Raw genomic sequence first — 16,910 nt, 5'->3', positions numbered from 1 at the left:
GCCGCCATTTCGTGGGAGGTTTTTCCCCGCGGGATGCGGCACAAGGCATTCCGCTCGCGATCGTGACAATTACGCGAGATTTTTTTACACATGGTGTTGGCTCGATTGCCTTCCCCTTCCCCCCCTCCCTTTTTTTTCTTTCGCCCCGACTGAAGCTGAATGGTGGCCGTTACATCGCGGGTACTAGCAGCACTTAACGGTGAAAGTGTGTCACCGCATTTTTAATTTGCACTTTATCGTCATAGATCGGCGGTCTTGAAACCTTCGCGCGTCATAGATTGAGATCGAGTTCCCGTATCCTGCGCCCCGGCGGCAAAAGAGATTGAAAAGAATCGGTTTCCGTATCCTTCCTTAAGATGGAAAGGCGAACGGACGTTTATGCGGGACGACTATCGCACGCTTGATATCACAGTTACAAATCGAAACAAGTTGCACCCATAATAAAGGGTTTTGGAGAGTTCCCAAGCTATTACTTTTCTATGTATCATATGATAAGATTGATAGAGAAACAAACACAATTATTTTGTTAGGAAGAAAGTATTTATTTTTAAAAACAGAAATATTCTTACATCTAAAATAAAATAATCTTGATGCTATATCACATTAATTTTCTCATACAGATTTAGATTAGAAAAATTTGTAACTATTTCACATAATCTTCTGAATTAACAATAGATTGATCTGAAGAAAATTTAAATTTTTTATAAAATATAAGAGATTTCATTTCGTGGATATCAAAATATTTGCCCGCAACGTAAAGACCAACGTAAGGACACGCTTTATGCGTAGATAAAGATTGCCGAAACTTTCCGCGGATGCATTGCATTGAATCTTTTTTACGTTTATTCACATGGTTTCCTATCAGTAGTATCTCGAACAGCGTAACAATTAATCGATGTATGTTATAAAACACCGAGTAAATTTGATTCTAAATGTAAAAATAATTAAGCTAAAATTTATGTGTTACTTTTGTCACAATACGTTATTCTTATTTAATTCGACAGAATAAAATAGAAATTATCGATCTTATCTTAACGATGCTTTATTTTTATACCGCATAAGATTGTAATAAAATTAAGTGAAGAATACTCTTAGTCTTGTTATTATAAATCTCTTCTGAGGAGATATTAACAAAAGATGTTAAAAAATTACGAGAACAGGCTTGGGCTCTTTCTCAACGGCAAAGTAGTAATAATGTTCTGAAGAATCTGCAAAAAAAAATACGATTTACAATGTTATACTTAAACTTATAAATAAAACATAAATAAGAAGTACTTCCAATATTTTTTGTCTCAAGTATTATATTCTCATTATAAAGGCAGATTGAATTGTATTAGAATGCAAAAATGATTTGTGCAATTGTAAAATCAATATTAAAATAAATTATATATACCATAGAATATACAGTATAAAATAATAAAAATTTAAGACAATAAATAACAATTGTAAATAATTTATTTAATAGTCATATAATAATAAATATTTAAACAATAATAATTAAAAAATTAAAAATTAATTGTAAAAATTGTAATAATGTTCAACAAAAAAGAAAATTAAGCATTTTATCTCGATATATAAGTTGGTATCAAATTGAACAATAAATAAAATTAAATGATAAAATATCTATATACTTTATTTTATTCATATCAAATGTTGAACTAAGAAATTCATGAACACAAATATAAATATAATATAAAAGATAAAAAATATTTCATCAAAAATAATAAATTTATTATATTTACAATATATGCTTGAGAATTTATAATTAAGAATTGCTAAAAAGATCGGTTAGAAGTTATATGGTAATAAATAAAATGGTTATAAAAAAAACTATAGAAGATTTATTATTATAAGTTTTCTATCAATTTTCAAACATTCACAATTTTATTTACGACAAGAAAGATAAGAAATAATAAATAGGTAATGATAGAATAAGTACAAAAGAAAATGATGAGAAATTCATTATAAGTTTATGATAAATTTCCATACAATCATGATTCTTAACTATAACTCTTACAGAAAGAATTTAATACTGACAGTATGAAATTTTTATAAGGGGAAAGAAAATGATAGAGTGTAATAAATAAGATCATTATGAAAAAAAGCTATAGAGAATTAATCATAGATTGATGATGATTAAAATTCCTAATTATGAAAGAAACGATAACGTAATAAATGAGATGTAATAAAGTATTGTGAAAGAAAATGAAAGAAAATCAATCGTTGATTTATATTAAATCCACGATTCTTTATGCAATTAAACGCTCTTCATACAATTAAAATTCCTAGCTATAAAAAAAAGATGAGAAACAATAACGTAATGTTATGGAAGAAAATGATAGAGAATCACACATCATGAATTTACAATATTCTTTTGTTAATTTCCGACTTGTAATTATAATTAAAAACGAACGCCTAAGATCCAATTCCATAACTTAACCGGAGTTTAACTAACTGTGACCAACAGATGAATTTGTTTCAAATCAAACAAAAATCCCCTATTGGACAGTGCTAATTAAACTCTCGTTAAACGAAGTTGTAGAACTGGGCCTGAATGTTCTCTGTGGTTTTCTACCGATTTTTTAAACCTTGAAGTGCACACGTCTATCCGTAACTCCATTTTAAAACAACGCTTGTGTGCTTCCCGATATAAAATTCGTTTCTAGACTTCTTGAAAGCAGACGCTTTTACATGGTCACGGTTTTCATTCTCAGGAAGTTGACGAAATCAATTTCCAAGAGACGGCATTTATCATTTGCGACACGGTGAAGAAAAAAAAAATATACAAATATCCACGTCGTCCCGAAGGTTGCACGCGTAAACACGATTAAAGGTTTACAAGGGTTATATGCGCTTCTCTCTCTTTCTCTCTCTCTCTCTCTCCCCCTCTCTCTGTCTGTCCCCTCTCTCGCTTCCTCCCTTTCTCATGTTCGAGGAGAGACGAGGATAATCGACACGCCGATGGCGGGTGGTGGAGAGGGGGGATCAGGCGGGCGAGTAGGGCACGCGATGCGTTCTCTCGTTGGCCGTGTCCGTGTTCCGCGATCAGTTGTTTCGCCGCGCGCGCACCGAGCTGTCACGTTGCGCGTCGTCGTCGTCGGCGCTTCTCATCACGTCGCGTTCCTTCCGTGTATCTTTCCTTCCAAGTTCGTCGTGTGTTGACGAACGCGCGCGGAAGTCCTGGTCTACCGGGGCTACCGTCGCAACGAGGGAGGGGGAACGAGAAGTCGAAATCGCGTCTCTTCGTGGTACCCAGTGTGATAATCGGCATCGCGCTCACCGCGCGACTCTACGGAAAAGTTTGCCGTTCGTTCGCGATAATCGCGAGCGACCCGTTGATAAAGTGTGACGTTTGCCGAGGAGCGGGAAGATAAAGCACATCCGTCGGTTTTCCCGCCATTCCGGATTTCTGTTGTTGTTGTTTCCCCCCCCCCCCCCCTCTCCCCGCCCGGAGCGATCGGTCCGACTCGATCGCCACGGGAATTCGAGGGGAGTGACGTACACGGTGTGTTCGTTTGATGGTGCGGGGGACCGTTTCGCCGATCTCGGGGTGCCGTCGCGCTTTCGACGCGCTCGAAAGTCGCGCGAGTCGCAAGAGACTCTCCCACGGCTCGATTTATCGCCACACCGCCGTAAACAGGTGACACAATTAATAAAACTCCGGACGGGTCGCGCGATTGGTTGGAAACCGCGCGCGTTTCTCTCCTCTTCCTCGTCACGTGCGAGAGCAAGCTTTCTCTCTCTCTCTCTCTCTCTCCCTTTCTCGAACGGAACGATGGGAGATCGAAGCGGCCGCCGCCGGCGAGTCGTCGTCGTCGTCGTCGGTCTCGTGTCGGAAATTATCACCGATCGTCGACGAGGTTAAGTCGCCTTCGAACGGGGACTCGAGTGGCACGCGAGCTGTGGTGTAACGACTCTCTCTCTCTCTCGCTCTCTCTCAACGAATGGCTCGCAGACATCGTCGCGCGACGTGTGTTGCTGCTCTCGGCGATAATAGCTCGCGAATCGGCGCTCGCGTCGTCCTTCCCGACGGCGCGCCGGGGACGCGCGGGGTCGCGAATTGAAAGGAAGAAAGAAGAGAAGGAAAAAAAAAGTAGCGGGCGATCGACACAAGGAGGGACGGAGTGCCGAAGCAGACGATAACGAGGCGTCAGTGGAAAGGAGGTCCCAGGCCGGCGCTACTTCATCCTCCCCCTCCCCCGCGCGCCGAGAGACTCTTGTCGGCCGACGAGACGATTAGCGACGATCGGCAGCCGAGGGATTTTGGGTGCCTTTCGCCGGGCCGCGTCGCGAAGAGGAGAGGAAAGAAAAAAGGAGACCAGCTCGGCACGCCGACAAAAAACGCCGCGGCTTAATTGCACCGGAAGCCGGCGAGGAAGAAAACGAACGCGCGGAATCTCGGGGAGTGTACGCCGGGTGTAATTTTCCATCGATCGGCGATAAACGAGACGGCGCGAGTGCGAAACGTCGATATGACCGGCGCGGACGCGAATTGACGCTGACAAGAAAGTGAGAGGAAGCGAAAATGATGATGCCGCCACCGCAGGTCGTGGGTGTGGTGCGGAAGCAACCGGGTCAGCAGACTCACCCACGAATCTCCCCCCTGGATCCGGAGACCAAGATTAAAGGTGAGGCTTGTTATTCCAGAAGACACTTTCTTTGGACGTAGATGTAGCTTCTTCTCTCTTCTCGCCCAAATATTGCGGGATGAAAGTCTAGAAATAAAAGTAATTATTATTCTTATTTTTGGACTTTCATCCTGTTATAATTGCGCGAGCGAATGTAAAATATAAGATTAAATATATATATATATATATATATATATATATATATATATATACACACACGGAAAAATTGTATTCTCGGACTAAGAGAAGCGATTGCACAATTTTTTATTTTCTTTTTTTATCTTTCAGAACGATATCTTTTTGATAATAGTCTTAAGACACACTCGTCATTTTTATTTGCGACAAATAATATTTAAAATGAAATACGTTTGCATTAAGTAAACATTATTTATTTTAATATATTTTGCAAGTTTAAATTACAAGAAGCATTAAATTTTTTCAAGATATATTTAAAATCCTAGTAATTTAATACTTCAATTTCAATCATTATTAAGTTAAAACAAAATCGATTTGCTTATTATTCTAACTTTTTTTCGATATAATTTTATAATATCTTAAAATATAAGTTATTTTTTTAATACATATATGATATTAGTTTTTTTTTAATTTGCGATGAACATATTTTAAGACAATTGTTAAAAAAATTTTTTTTATTAAATATAACTGTTATTTACTAAAAAAGTACACTGAGTGATTGCGCTTGTCTTGACAGTAGATTTAATATTTTTGTGGGGCTGCATTACGAAAGGAAAATTTATTATTCTATGAATATTGTATCGTGTATCTTTTCTTAACAAATATTGCTTTCATGTATAATACACGGAGAGAATTTTCTCTTAAAAATTACCCTGAAAATCGTGGTAATTGTAAGACAACGTAAACCTTGAAGAATTTTACTATACTTTTAACAAAATTTACTAAAATTTAGTAAAATTTTAATAAAATTTGGCAAAGTATTAGTAAATTTTGTTAGAAGTATAGTAAAATTTACAAAATTTTGCCAAATTTTATTAAAATTTTAGTAAATTTTGTCAAAAGTATAGTAAAATTCTTCAAGATTTACGTTGTCCCACAATTATCACGGTTTTCAGGGTAATTTTTAATAGAAAATTCTTTCTGTGTACTTACGACAACATAAAAGTCTTGAAAATGTACGAATACAGTAAAATAATAATTAATTAATAATTAATAATTATTGAAACGTTTAAATTTGATTGTTTACATACATAAGATTAAAAATTTAAATAAAAGACATGTATTTTTTACAATAACATTTAAATAACATATATGCATTAAGAAAAGTAGCTTATTATTTTAGGAATCTTTTTTGCCAGATTTTTTATGCATACATTATTAAACTCGTAGTAACAAATTTTACAATTTTTTAATTGTCAAATTTGAATTATTTTAAATTATTTCTTAATAAGTCATTATTGCTCTTACTAAATATATCGTTAATTTAACTGAAATAATGGAGTTGAATTATATTTAAGAAATATTATAAATTTATTTTGTTATTATACATACTAGGTACACGCTGTGTTAATATGGACTTAATTTGAATTCAATTACAGAAATGGATTAATCAGATGAGAGATGATTGTTCTTTCAACACATTTTGTATTAAAATAATAAAGAGGGGATTTTAAGATGTTTTCAAGCATCGCGAAATTTAGCTTGGTTACTGTCTTTTAAGTCTGATGAACCCTGTCAGCGCGCAGTTTAAATAAAAAAGCTAAAACAAATTAAAATTAAATTTAATAACATCACTAAGATCCGATGTAGACCGTGAGGCGATTTAAAAACTCATTGATATGTTTAAAATAATAAACTTTAATGCGATGGAAATTTAAAATTGAAAAAATGTTATTCAACCTAAAAAAATTTGTTTAAATTTGATTGTTTAACTTAACGGTTTATTCATGAGAGTAGGGGAGACCTGGGTTATCTGTCTACGATTTAAATTTTTTTTAAATCTACTAGAAAACTAATAAAGATATTTGGCTGAAATTTTAATGGTATAAACTTTCAACCTTTCTATTAAAAAGAACGTAATTAGAATCATTAATCTTTTAACGTTTTAAAGAGGTGTTTTAAAGTAGGCAAATCGAGCGTAGACAGATGACCCCGTACATGGGGCCATCTGTCTACGCTCGAGGGGCTATCTGCTCACATAATAAAAAATACATTATTTATATTAATTTTTATATTTATTTGTAATATTATTTATTATTAATGTAAAATATTGAAAAAATTTCTTAGTCTTCGGAATCAGAGCAGATATAAATGTTTTGTGTTGAAATATTAACAAGATTTAATTTTTGCTCAGCATTAAAAACCTGCACGAAATAAATTAATATTTATTTATTATTTATTATTTATTTATTTAATTTCTTACTTATTTTAACGGTTTTTTAGAAAAAAATTACTCCATATTGAAATAGAAAATACTACTAAATAAATTAAGACATACTCCATATATTTACGTGTATTTTTAAAATGAATTTGATGATTCTTCAATCGCAAAATCAAGTAACCGCTCGTAGGTCACTCTTTTGCAGTAGCGAGTGAGAGTCCGAACATTTATTCCGAACTATACCGGTGCAGTTTCGCGAAAAGATTATCGTTTCATTTTTATTTCTTTTGTCGCCCTAAATATAACTTCATTGAGTACGAATCCTAATCCGTCTTTCTTTTGTAGTTACGCACCATTATCTATAAAAAAAAAAACAATTTTCATTGCGTGGACGCGTTGCCCCACTAAAAATGAGACAGATAGGTCCGACCCTGTTTTCAATCTTTAGCGTATTAGGAATTATAAGTTAAGCGGAATTAAGATTTGACGCTTCGCACATCTGTTAAGTATTCACTAATTAATAATATTGTAAATTATTTACCTTAATTGAAGTTAAAAACTATTGCCACACAACGAAGTTTTCGGTCGTTGAAAAAAGTCAATAATGTTTTCGCTTTTTCTTTCGTATAAAGTGTCTAACAAAAGTATCGTAGAATAACAAAAGCTTTTGAATCCCTATGTATATCTTTTACTATCACTCATTGTCAGTAGAATGCTAGAAATATCTACCTATTAACATTTGAGATAACAGTACTGTGGACACATAGGTCTCCTCTATAGAAATCTTAAAAATGTACGAGCGGAATAATAATGATTACAAAGTATAAGGCTAAGGTTCTCAATAACAAACACGTAAATTAATTCTTTGCAACGTTTATCCACGTTAAGAAAGGAAAGCCTCCTCGGACACATATTGAGCGTTAAATTAAAAAAAATTATCATCACCCACAGCACCGACGGCGAATCATTATACGACGCCGATAGCGTATCAAATAGGTTAATTATCGTAGTAATTGAGCGAAAAAAAATAGAGCTCTCCGTGGTATCCGGTAATCACAAATTTCCCATTAATTTGGGACATCTCGTTAAGCGATTACGACAAATGGGCACGCACCTCCATTTCGCGAGGCTATTTTTTCTTCGCGATCAACACTATGAAAGTTTCCTCCGTCGATTGAATTTTTTATATTCGTTAGTAAACGTGATTAAATTTAAACGTTGAATGCGAAAGAACATCTGTCGAATCTTCCTCGCCGGAATGGAGCAGCGCGCAGTTTGTCGTTTGAGAAACGCAAGCAAACGATTAAGATCCCTTTAGGACTCCCCTCGGAGAGAGAGGCGAACGGGAGGATACCGGGCCGAAGAAAGAAGTCATTTTCATTGTGGCCAGGCTCGCGGGTTACATTCTGTAAATAGAGACGGTCGAAAGACGTAAACTCTCGCGCGCGGGCCATCCATTCATCCCCGTGTTGTCTCCGCTCAACATTGCCCGGCATTGTGCTCTATTATCGATGTTACGATTCATTGGATATTATTATTCGTGGCTACAAGGAACGGGCGACTTTATCGCGGTTGTAACGATGTTGCTCGGCCCGAACGTTCCCTGAAATCCGGGCGCCGCTGGTGGGGATTCCCTCGCTCTCTAGTCAAATTCTGCTACTATCGATCTCGCCGATGTCTCTCTCCTTCCTTCGTCACGGTGCCGGAATGCGCGGCTATCTCCTTCGTCGAATAATGTTTTATCGACGCTCGCGATCCGACTAATGTGAAATTGATTCACGCCCCGAGTATGAGCGAGGCGCTTTTAAAATGTGCCCGGTTTATTCATCGGCCGCCAGCCGAACGCTGGCGCATCACGTGAGAATCCTCGTAATGTAACACACAAACGTGGCAATTGAAGATTAAGTGGCTCGGTAGCGCCAGCTTGTTTACTCTATTATGCCGATCAGTCGAGCCGACGCCTTATGGCTCCGTTAACAATTATGTTAATGGGACAGCAACATGTTGCTCTGACGGTGTGCGTGCGTGTTGATTTCATACAAGCAGATAAGTAATTTGATGAGAAACGAACGTAAATATGTTTTGGCATCTTTTCTGTTAAATGCACCGTCGGGTTCTAATCAACCATAAATCATTTATTTGAAATGTTTTCATTTTTATTCAGCGTTGGCAAAATTCCACATTTTTTGAAATAAAGTTTATGCCAGTGATAAAAATCTGTATTTTCCGGAAAAAATAGTTAAAAATTATAAAATAAATAGCAAACAAGGAGAGAGTATAAGAAGAAAATTGAACATACTGGCCTCTTAAAGCGACATTTCTCCTTATTTCTCGGAAATTAAACATTGCACTGTAAATATTGATAAAAACGTGGTTTACTTAGGTAATTAAAGAAAAAGAAACCCATTACAGTTTATACATTCGTATTTTTTTCTATGCAAAATCTTATAAAAACGAATTCTTTAATAATTTTAATAATTAGTATATTAATTTATTTTATAGTTAACATTTTCATTACGGGGCCGTCTAATTACTTACTGTACCAATTTCTCAGACGTTTAATTTTAGATGCGAAAATATTATTACAAAATATGAAACAGTATTATAACTTTTATACCACCGGAGAGAAAATACTTTTTAGTCTACATTTTAGTCTACTTTTTAATCTACATTTATGTTTAAAAGTTTTATTTTTAGCTTCTGTTTATTCGAAAACAAAGTGACCTTTCTCTGTTAATTTAAAGAAATTTTTACACTTTAAACTTTACTCGCAATAAAATCCGTAAGCAATTGACGTAGTAAATAAATTAGTTTCTTATTGTAAGATATTGAAAAGTAATGCGAAACGTCTGAGAAGGTGAAAATTTTTAATTCCGTTACTATTATGTTTTTCTCATTAAACTAAAAATTGATATAAACTTTAGCAACATTTTAGCAACATATCTTCAAAATTTTTGTTTAAGTTTTTTACAAATTAGAATTAAAAAGACTACTATTCCAAGGTTCATTATTATTATTATTTTATCATTTCGTTATTATTATTACTATTAGTTGTTTTTATTTTTCTTTAAACTATGTTGATTGGTATGATTCGCCAATCAAAGCAAAAATATTTTTAAAATATATAATATAAATGTGTTTTAATTTTACAATATTAACTTATTTTCATAGTTATTGCCAGTTTATTCTATTTGATAAAGTCCGGGACCGTAAAAACCAGAATTTATTATGATTTCTTTCTGTCCTGGCCAACCCTGTTTTTATTACGACACAAAAATCCCAGATAACAGACTTTTTGAAATAGCTTGACGTTATATACACAATATCCTTTTTCCTAGAATTCTCAAATATATAACACGACATCGGAGAATTTCCAGTCAATCATAAATTATTTATATGTATTTTTTTAAATTTTTATTGCGGCACATAACTCTGAGAGAACAAAGGCTTCCTGAAATAGCTCGGTCTCTCATACATATGTTCCTTTCTGTAGAATTCCAAAATAACACGAGCAACATGGGAATTTCCAGGGAAACTCGATTCGCAAGTTTCGAATAAATATATCGGACGGTAAAGTTCGTCTGTACGGCGCAACATTTGAAAAGGCCCTTTAGAGGCCCGTCTCGTTCGCACGCGATTGACAATTCGTGCTCCGTAATCCGGTATCTGGGCTACCGTGGTAACGGGATACTTTTACGTGGCCATCCATCCACTCTTTGCGGGGAACGTGAAAACGGACTCTCTAGCAGGCGGAAAACGTATTTCTGTATACCAAGAGTAACATGTAACATCCCACAAAGTATAACGTTAAATCTTAGGAAAGCGATAATGAGAGATGAGCTGTAATTACGATATTATTCGTCATCAAATAACTCCGACTCGACTGTGCGCGGAGAAAATTTTCTCTTAGAATTTTGCCTCAATTATGACAATTGCGGGTACGAGTATTTTGAAGACTTTTACATAATTTTCTCTGATTTATTAATATCTGGCGCAATAGAATATAAAAAAAGTTTGATTAAATTTGATTAAAATTATAGTAAAAATTCTTCAAAATACTCCATGTTGCTCCGCGTGACTAAGTTTGGGAACAAATTCTAAGAAGGAAATTCTCTCCGTGCAGTAATGCGGTCCAAATTCGGGCGATGACTGCATCTTAAACTGGCTTGTTGACTTCAAACTTATATTACGCAGCCGCCGAAAATGACGCTGACGTTTTGTGCGGAAAAGTATCGCGGAAATAGATCATTGTTCGCCTCGCGCATTCGAATTCAGGGTTGAATGTTTATAGAACTATGTATAGCCGTAGGTTTTGATAAAACTATCTCGTCTATTTAGATAAACATCACGTCTCAGTCGATAAGTATCTATTTTGCAGAAAAAAAATTAATGAAATGAATCCCTTCTCGTTTGTGTTTACAGCTGGACGAGAAGTTGTGCGCGATTAGTTGATCTTTTTCTCTCCTCGTTTAACGCGAAACGCGCGAGATACCTACCTAAATTCTCGACGGTTTACGGCGGGTCAAGAAACAGTAAAAAGGAAAGCAGGCGGGCCTAACGCCGCGACGGCGACGTGCCGGTTTTCACGGCCGTGCGTATCGAATCCCTGCCCGGCTGGCTGCCTTCGGCGGGCTTTCCTCCCCGCGAGCTCGCAGGGCGACAAGAGCGAAGAAACGCAACCCTTTCTCTTCTAACGGGAACTCCTATTAAAACTTACCGGATTTTCCGTTTCATTGCACATTACGACACACCGGCGCACGCCAATCCCAATCGTTGCGAAACCGCGCCGTATAACGAGGCATTACCCGCCTCGATACCCGCGGCTTTATATTATAATTTCGACTGCTACGCTCGCTCGCTCGTTAATTATATTTCCCCGTGTGGCACGAAGTGGCACGAGAGCGGTATCGTACCTCACGCCGTTTACAGAACGGAACGTTATGTAAGTCTTCAATTAGCTTCAGTCGAAATCATTTTGATTATTTCCCGTTTGGCAGGCTGGAGAAAATATCCTCCCCCTTTCCCCTCCCCTCCCCCCGGGAGAGTTGATTTCTTCGCGCCGCGTATCTTCATCCCCCGTCATCCGCCTCTCCGCAACTCGGTACGTAATTTTTCGCGAAATAAGACTCGAGCATCGGAGGGGCACATAAAGGAGCTCTTTGTCATACGAAGGGGGGAGGGCACAACTGCGTGGCCGTGTAAATAGCGGCCAATGGGGATCCTTGAAAAAAAAAAAGAATCCACAAGACGCTCTCGCACCGCACTGTCGACCTGAACGACGACGGCGACGACGCCGAGAGTTTCACATTTCTCGTTCTTCGGCGTCGTGCAGCGTGCGGGAAACTGGATTTCAAGGTGTTACACGGTGGTCACCACCTCGTACCTCCTCGGTGCGATTCGTCGGTTTTCGATTCCGGCGGTTTTTTTTTTATTTTTATTTTGACGATATATCCGCGAAGAGAGAAACAAATCCGCACGTAAACGTTTGATTCGCGCTCGGCTCGTTTCTGCGCAACGATCATCTCTCTCTTCTCTCTCTCTCTCTTTCTTCCTTTCTTTTTCTCCTTTTCTCTCTACGGAGTCCGGACGACTTAAATTAGGGTCACAGTGCCGAATTAAGCACGGTCCACAAGTGCCATTCACAAGGAACTCGCCGCGACCGGGGATTAAGATATACACATGTAGATAAAGTCGGACCCCATCCGTATTCGAGTTTCTGCGATTCTCTAGGAATCCTTTTGATACTTGAGAATCCTCCTGAGAAATCCCTGGCCTGGCATTACATGTTTCATGAAGTAATCCCCTAAGTATCGCTATTCAGTGGACGAAATTGAGCTTACGCGTCACGATGCGGAGACGCGCGGGCCTTGCGGTTAAAAAGGTTCAATTGAGCTAAGGGAGGCGAAAGAGGATCATTTCTGTCGACGTGTCCGACAGATCGGAAGAAAGAAGAAAGGAGAAAGAGAAGGAGCGAGACAGACAGACGGAAAGAAGGAGAGCTTGCGTCACGAATCCAAACAAATTACAACGGCGGCGGCCGACCGCTCTCTTCCTCGCACGAGCGCGAATAATAAATCGCGAATAATCGCGCGCGCGCGTATACCGGGTGTTCCGCTCGGGCGGACCGAGCGCGAAATGAAGCGACGCGACACCCGGGGGGTTCGTGACTGTAGGCTCGATCGGGACTCGAATCTCGGCCACACGAAAGACTACGCGCGCATTGCCTTTCACTAAATGCCCGTTCCTCCTCGTCTTCCACGTGTATGTACATGTATTCGGCATCCGCGGCAAAACGCGCGCGTTCGTCTCGTGCCATTTACGTGATCCGCGGCGCCATAAATCGCCGTCGCGAGATCGGACGTGAAAAAATCAAGTTCGCTCGGCCGGACGATGTTATTTTCTCTCGCGAGCGAGCGAGTGATATGCCGCGCGCTCTCCTCAAGATCAGCACGGCGTATCGCGCGGCCTCGTGGCGCACATTCTGCGCGTCGTGTCCGAGCGATGATGCGTATGCGCGCCCCCCGGTATCTCGTTGCACTGCCTCGCTCCTTATCACGCGCCTGCGGGCGATAACACATCCGGAGTTGCACGACGTTCGTTACGGAGTTCCGATCGTCGCGAGCGTTAGATTTACTCGCGACTGATAGTTGTATACCCGTATATATAAACAAGAGATAGTTGGCCTTTTACAGCCTTCCGAGATAACGTGAAGCAGAAATGTTTTGCGCGTTACTTCGATCGCTTCAAAGTAATCTTTAGATATCGAGATTTTTACTATCACAATCGATTGATATCACCGTTTCGAGTGAGTCATCGTCATATTACTGCGAATGTCTTTTCACCTCGACCTCGGACGGTTAAAGCGAAATCGCGTTTCAAGTTGAATTTCTACGATCGCCTCGAACCGGGTTCCGCTTCTTCCCCGATTCGCGCAACCAGTCCTGCCGGAGAAAAGCGGTTGTGAAAATGTCTCGCAGAGCCGTACCCGCCTGATGCAGGATCTGCTTATCTTATGGCTGTCGCCGTATTTTCTCACAATTTTAATCCCGGTTTTCATCCCCTGTGCATGTATGTCATTCGTCTCTTTTTACTTGGGTCATAGCGATCATTTGAGTCAATTTTGCAGTGACGATACCCTAGTAGCGCAAAACATTGGCGCAATATTGGGAAATAATGTAAATGCAATATCCCTAATATTGGTTCAATATTGTAAAGTGGCTACGCTTTACCTTATTCAGCCAAGTCTAAGTAATATTGAGTCAACGTTAGGTCGATGTTAAACCAATATTAGACAACGATATTTATTCAATTTTCATATTGGGTATTAACTGTTACATTGAGAAAAACATTGGCCAATCCACTTCCAATATAATCAATGTTTAGCTAAAATTAGCCAATGTACTGTCAACGTATTGTACTGCTAGAATAACAGTCGACATAAATGCGATTCGCATGATTTGCTAGCGAGATCACCTCCGGTTCGCAACTTTCAACATCATCTTGACGATCTCTCTTAAACACCAAGTGCGACGACATTAAAGCACTTTTTCTGGGCGCACGTGTCTCGTCGTCGGTTTCTCGCACACAAATTAATTAGCGCCGCTTGACGATGGGAATGCCGGGCCCTCAAGTGGGTGTAATTATATGCCCTTAGCTGTATCACGTCATGAAAAGGACTGCAGAAGACAGTGTTGTCAGTACAGCGATGAAAGAAGCCAGACTTGAAACATAATGTTTAACTTTAGGAATTGCAGACAACTCCGCATTTTACACAGAGCCTTCTAGACTCTAATTTATTGCATAATATGTTGTTTGTCGCCGGTCAACTATGCAAATGAAGTATGTGGCAGGTCGGCTCGATGGGCCATCAGATATGGCGACGATAAAGGGAATGAAACAGAAGACCCATTTAATAGCGCGCATCCGAACTCATCGGCGAATGACGCGCGAGAGAAGAGGGTCGAAATAATCTTTCTATCTCCGTCTCGAACAGCTGACGAGAATAATGTTCGCGTTGGACAGGAAATGGTCCTCCTCCCCCCCTCCTTGTGTATGTATGCGTACGTGTGTGTCAGATACAGGAACGACTCGTGTTCTTTCATTCTACTCAATCGAGCGACAGTGACAAACTTACGCGCGAGGACGAAGGGAAAAAGCTACATGGGTAGCTCGAGTTGATAGAACAGAGAAGGCTCCAGTTCATTGCGAAGCGGGAGATGACAGAGAGCATCTGGTTATGGAAAGTTTCTAATTAAAAAAAAAGATAAAAATAATGAAAGAAGTCCGTCAGACCTCGAGAGATGTTCACAGCCACTTTGTATACAGCGGCACAATTCGATAGCCTTTTTGACGAATATCTCGAATGATAATCCTGCAGATTATTTTCACACATTTTTTGTTCATAATAGCTGAAGGCGATATTATATAGGCACGATTAATACGTACGCTTCTAACAGGTGAAAAGCGACCGAGAACTTTTGACGCAACTCGTGATCTTTTATTTTGGAATTTTTACATCTGTCTCCGCCACGGGAAACGTATTGTCAACAAGAAGCCAGATGTGGGAGAACAGCTGACCGGTGCGTTTGGAAAATGGCTACCTGGGAAAAAGAAAGAGACGACGATCGTCGGAACACGAGAGAGAAAGAGAGCACGCCATGATGCTCGGGCATGTGAAAGAGGCAGCAACGATACGATGGTAGCTTGGTATTCGTGGGACGGAAGTCGATGTTACAGGCGAGATAGTCGTCGCTGGCGGCAGGAGAGACGGACCTACGCTATTCTCGCGGTCGCGAGAACGACAGCGAGTCGGTGAATCGATGATACGCGGGACGAGCGAGCGAGAAAGGACATTGCGCAGTGCCTGCAAGGCGAATTGGACGAAGACGGAGCACTAGTCAGGGCGTTGCACCGTTTGCTGTGACCCAGTGTTCTCTGCGAGCGCTGCTCCGCGTTTAGATATCTTTCTCTCTCTTTCTCGGCAGTCGTATTTCTACATTCCCTTTTCCCCTGCGAAACTCTTATCCAGTCGGCAATGACTTCACATTTTTAGAATTTCGCCAAGGCTCCCGTACCTACAACTTGCATAATCGTTATCTCCACCGTTTGATCGATACTTTACTTTCAGCGAAACACGAAAATAATAGCTTGGATTTAGTGTGCTAGTCTGCCGAATTGCCATAACGTAAAAAATATGTTGAGATAAAAATTTATTAAGTCTTTGCATAAGAGCTCTTAAGGTTTTTTTGACAAGTTTAAATATTTGTAAAAATACATTGCAATGTAAAATTGCATTTGAAATAGCTTTCATTGCTGTCAGGAAGCAATTGAAGCGTTGAAAGCAATGGAAACTTTTTTTTTTAATAAATAATGCTGCTGCAACTTATTTTTACGAGTATTTTAATTTGTTAAGAAACTTTACATGAACTTGTGCACAGATCTAATAACAGTAGAAAAGATTATGGGCCGTATAGGTATTATGGCTATTCGTATTATTTCCGTTATTAGGCGAGGAATTCTAGTAATTACTTAAAGTATCATTTGTTTAGTAGTCTGTTATGTAGTGATGCTAATATACCAATATACAATAGCCGACATTTATTACAAGACATTTTTTACTTTTAAGCATTTCGAAGCTTTCTCTTTTTCAAAGTACATTTTAACATTTAATTACATATACTTTCTCATTCTGTGAATCCTTTAAACTTGAGAATATCATTACACGAATGTATGTACACTTCAGTGTTTTTGTTATTTAACTATTCATTCGTTTATACACATTTTGAGTTATTCATAATTAGAAATAACACAGTCCTTACTGATAATTTATAGTTTACATTACATATATTATAAAACTTTAGTATTATATACATGCAAAAGAAGTTTTATGTAATATCAGTATAATTAAGAGGATCATATTATCATCT

General features: G+C 38.7%; 1 protein-coding gene across 1 annotated transcript in view; it reads left to right on the top strand.

The window, feature by feature from the left end:
* Positions 1–3,028: 3,028 nt before the first annotated feature.
* The window catches only part of LOC105830710, a 48,173-nt gene continuing 34,291 nt past the window's right edge, over positions 3,029–16,910 (top strand). The window contains exon 1 of the mRNA XM_012670216.3: positions 3,029–4,628. Within this exon, the coding sequence (XP_012525670.1) occupies positions 4,526–4,628 (103 nt within the window). The 5' untranslated portion in view covers positions 3,029–4,525. The remainder of the gene's footprint in view (positions 4,629–16,910) is intronic.

This window comes from Monomorium pharaonis, chromosome 9 (genome assembly GCF_013373865.1).
Source record: "Monomorium pharaonis isolate MP-MQ-018 chromosome 9, ASM1337386v2, whole genome shotgun sequence".
NCBI classification, from domain to species: Eukaryota; Metazoa; Arthropoda; class Insecta; order Hymenoptera; family Formicidae; genus Monomorium; species Monomorium pharaonis.
Note: the sequence above shows the minus strand (reverse complement) of the source record. Positions and strands in the feature narration are given on the sequence as shown.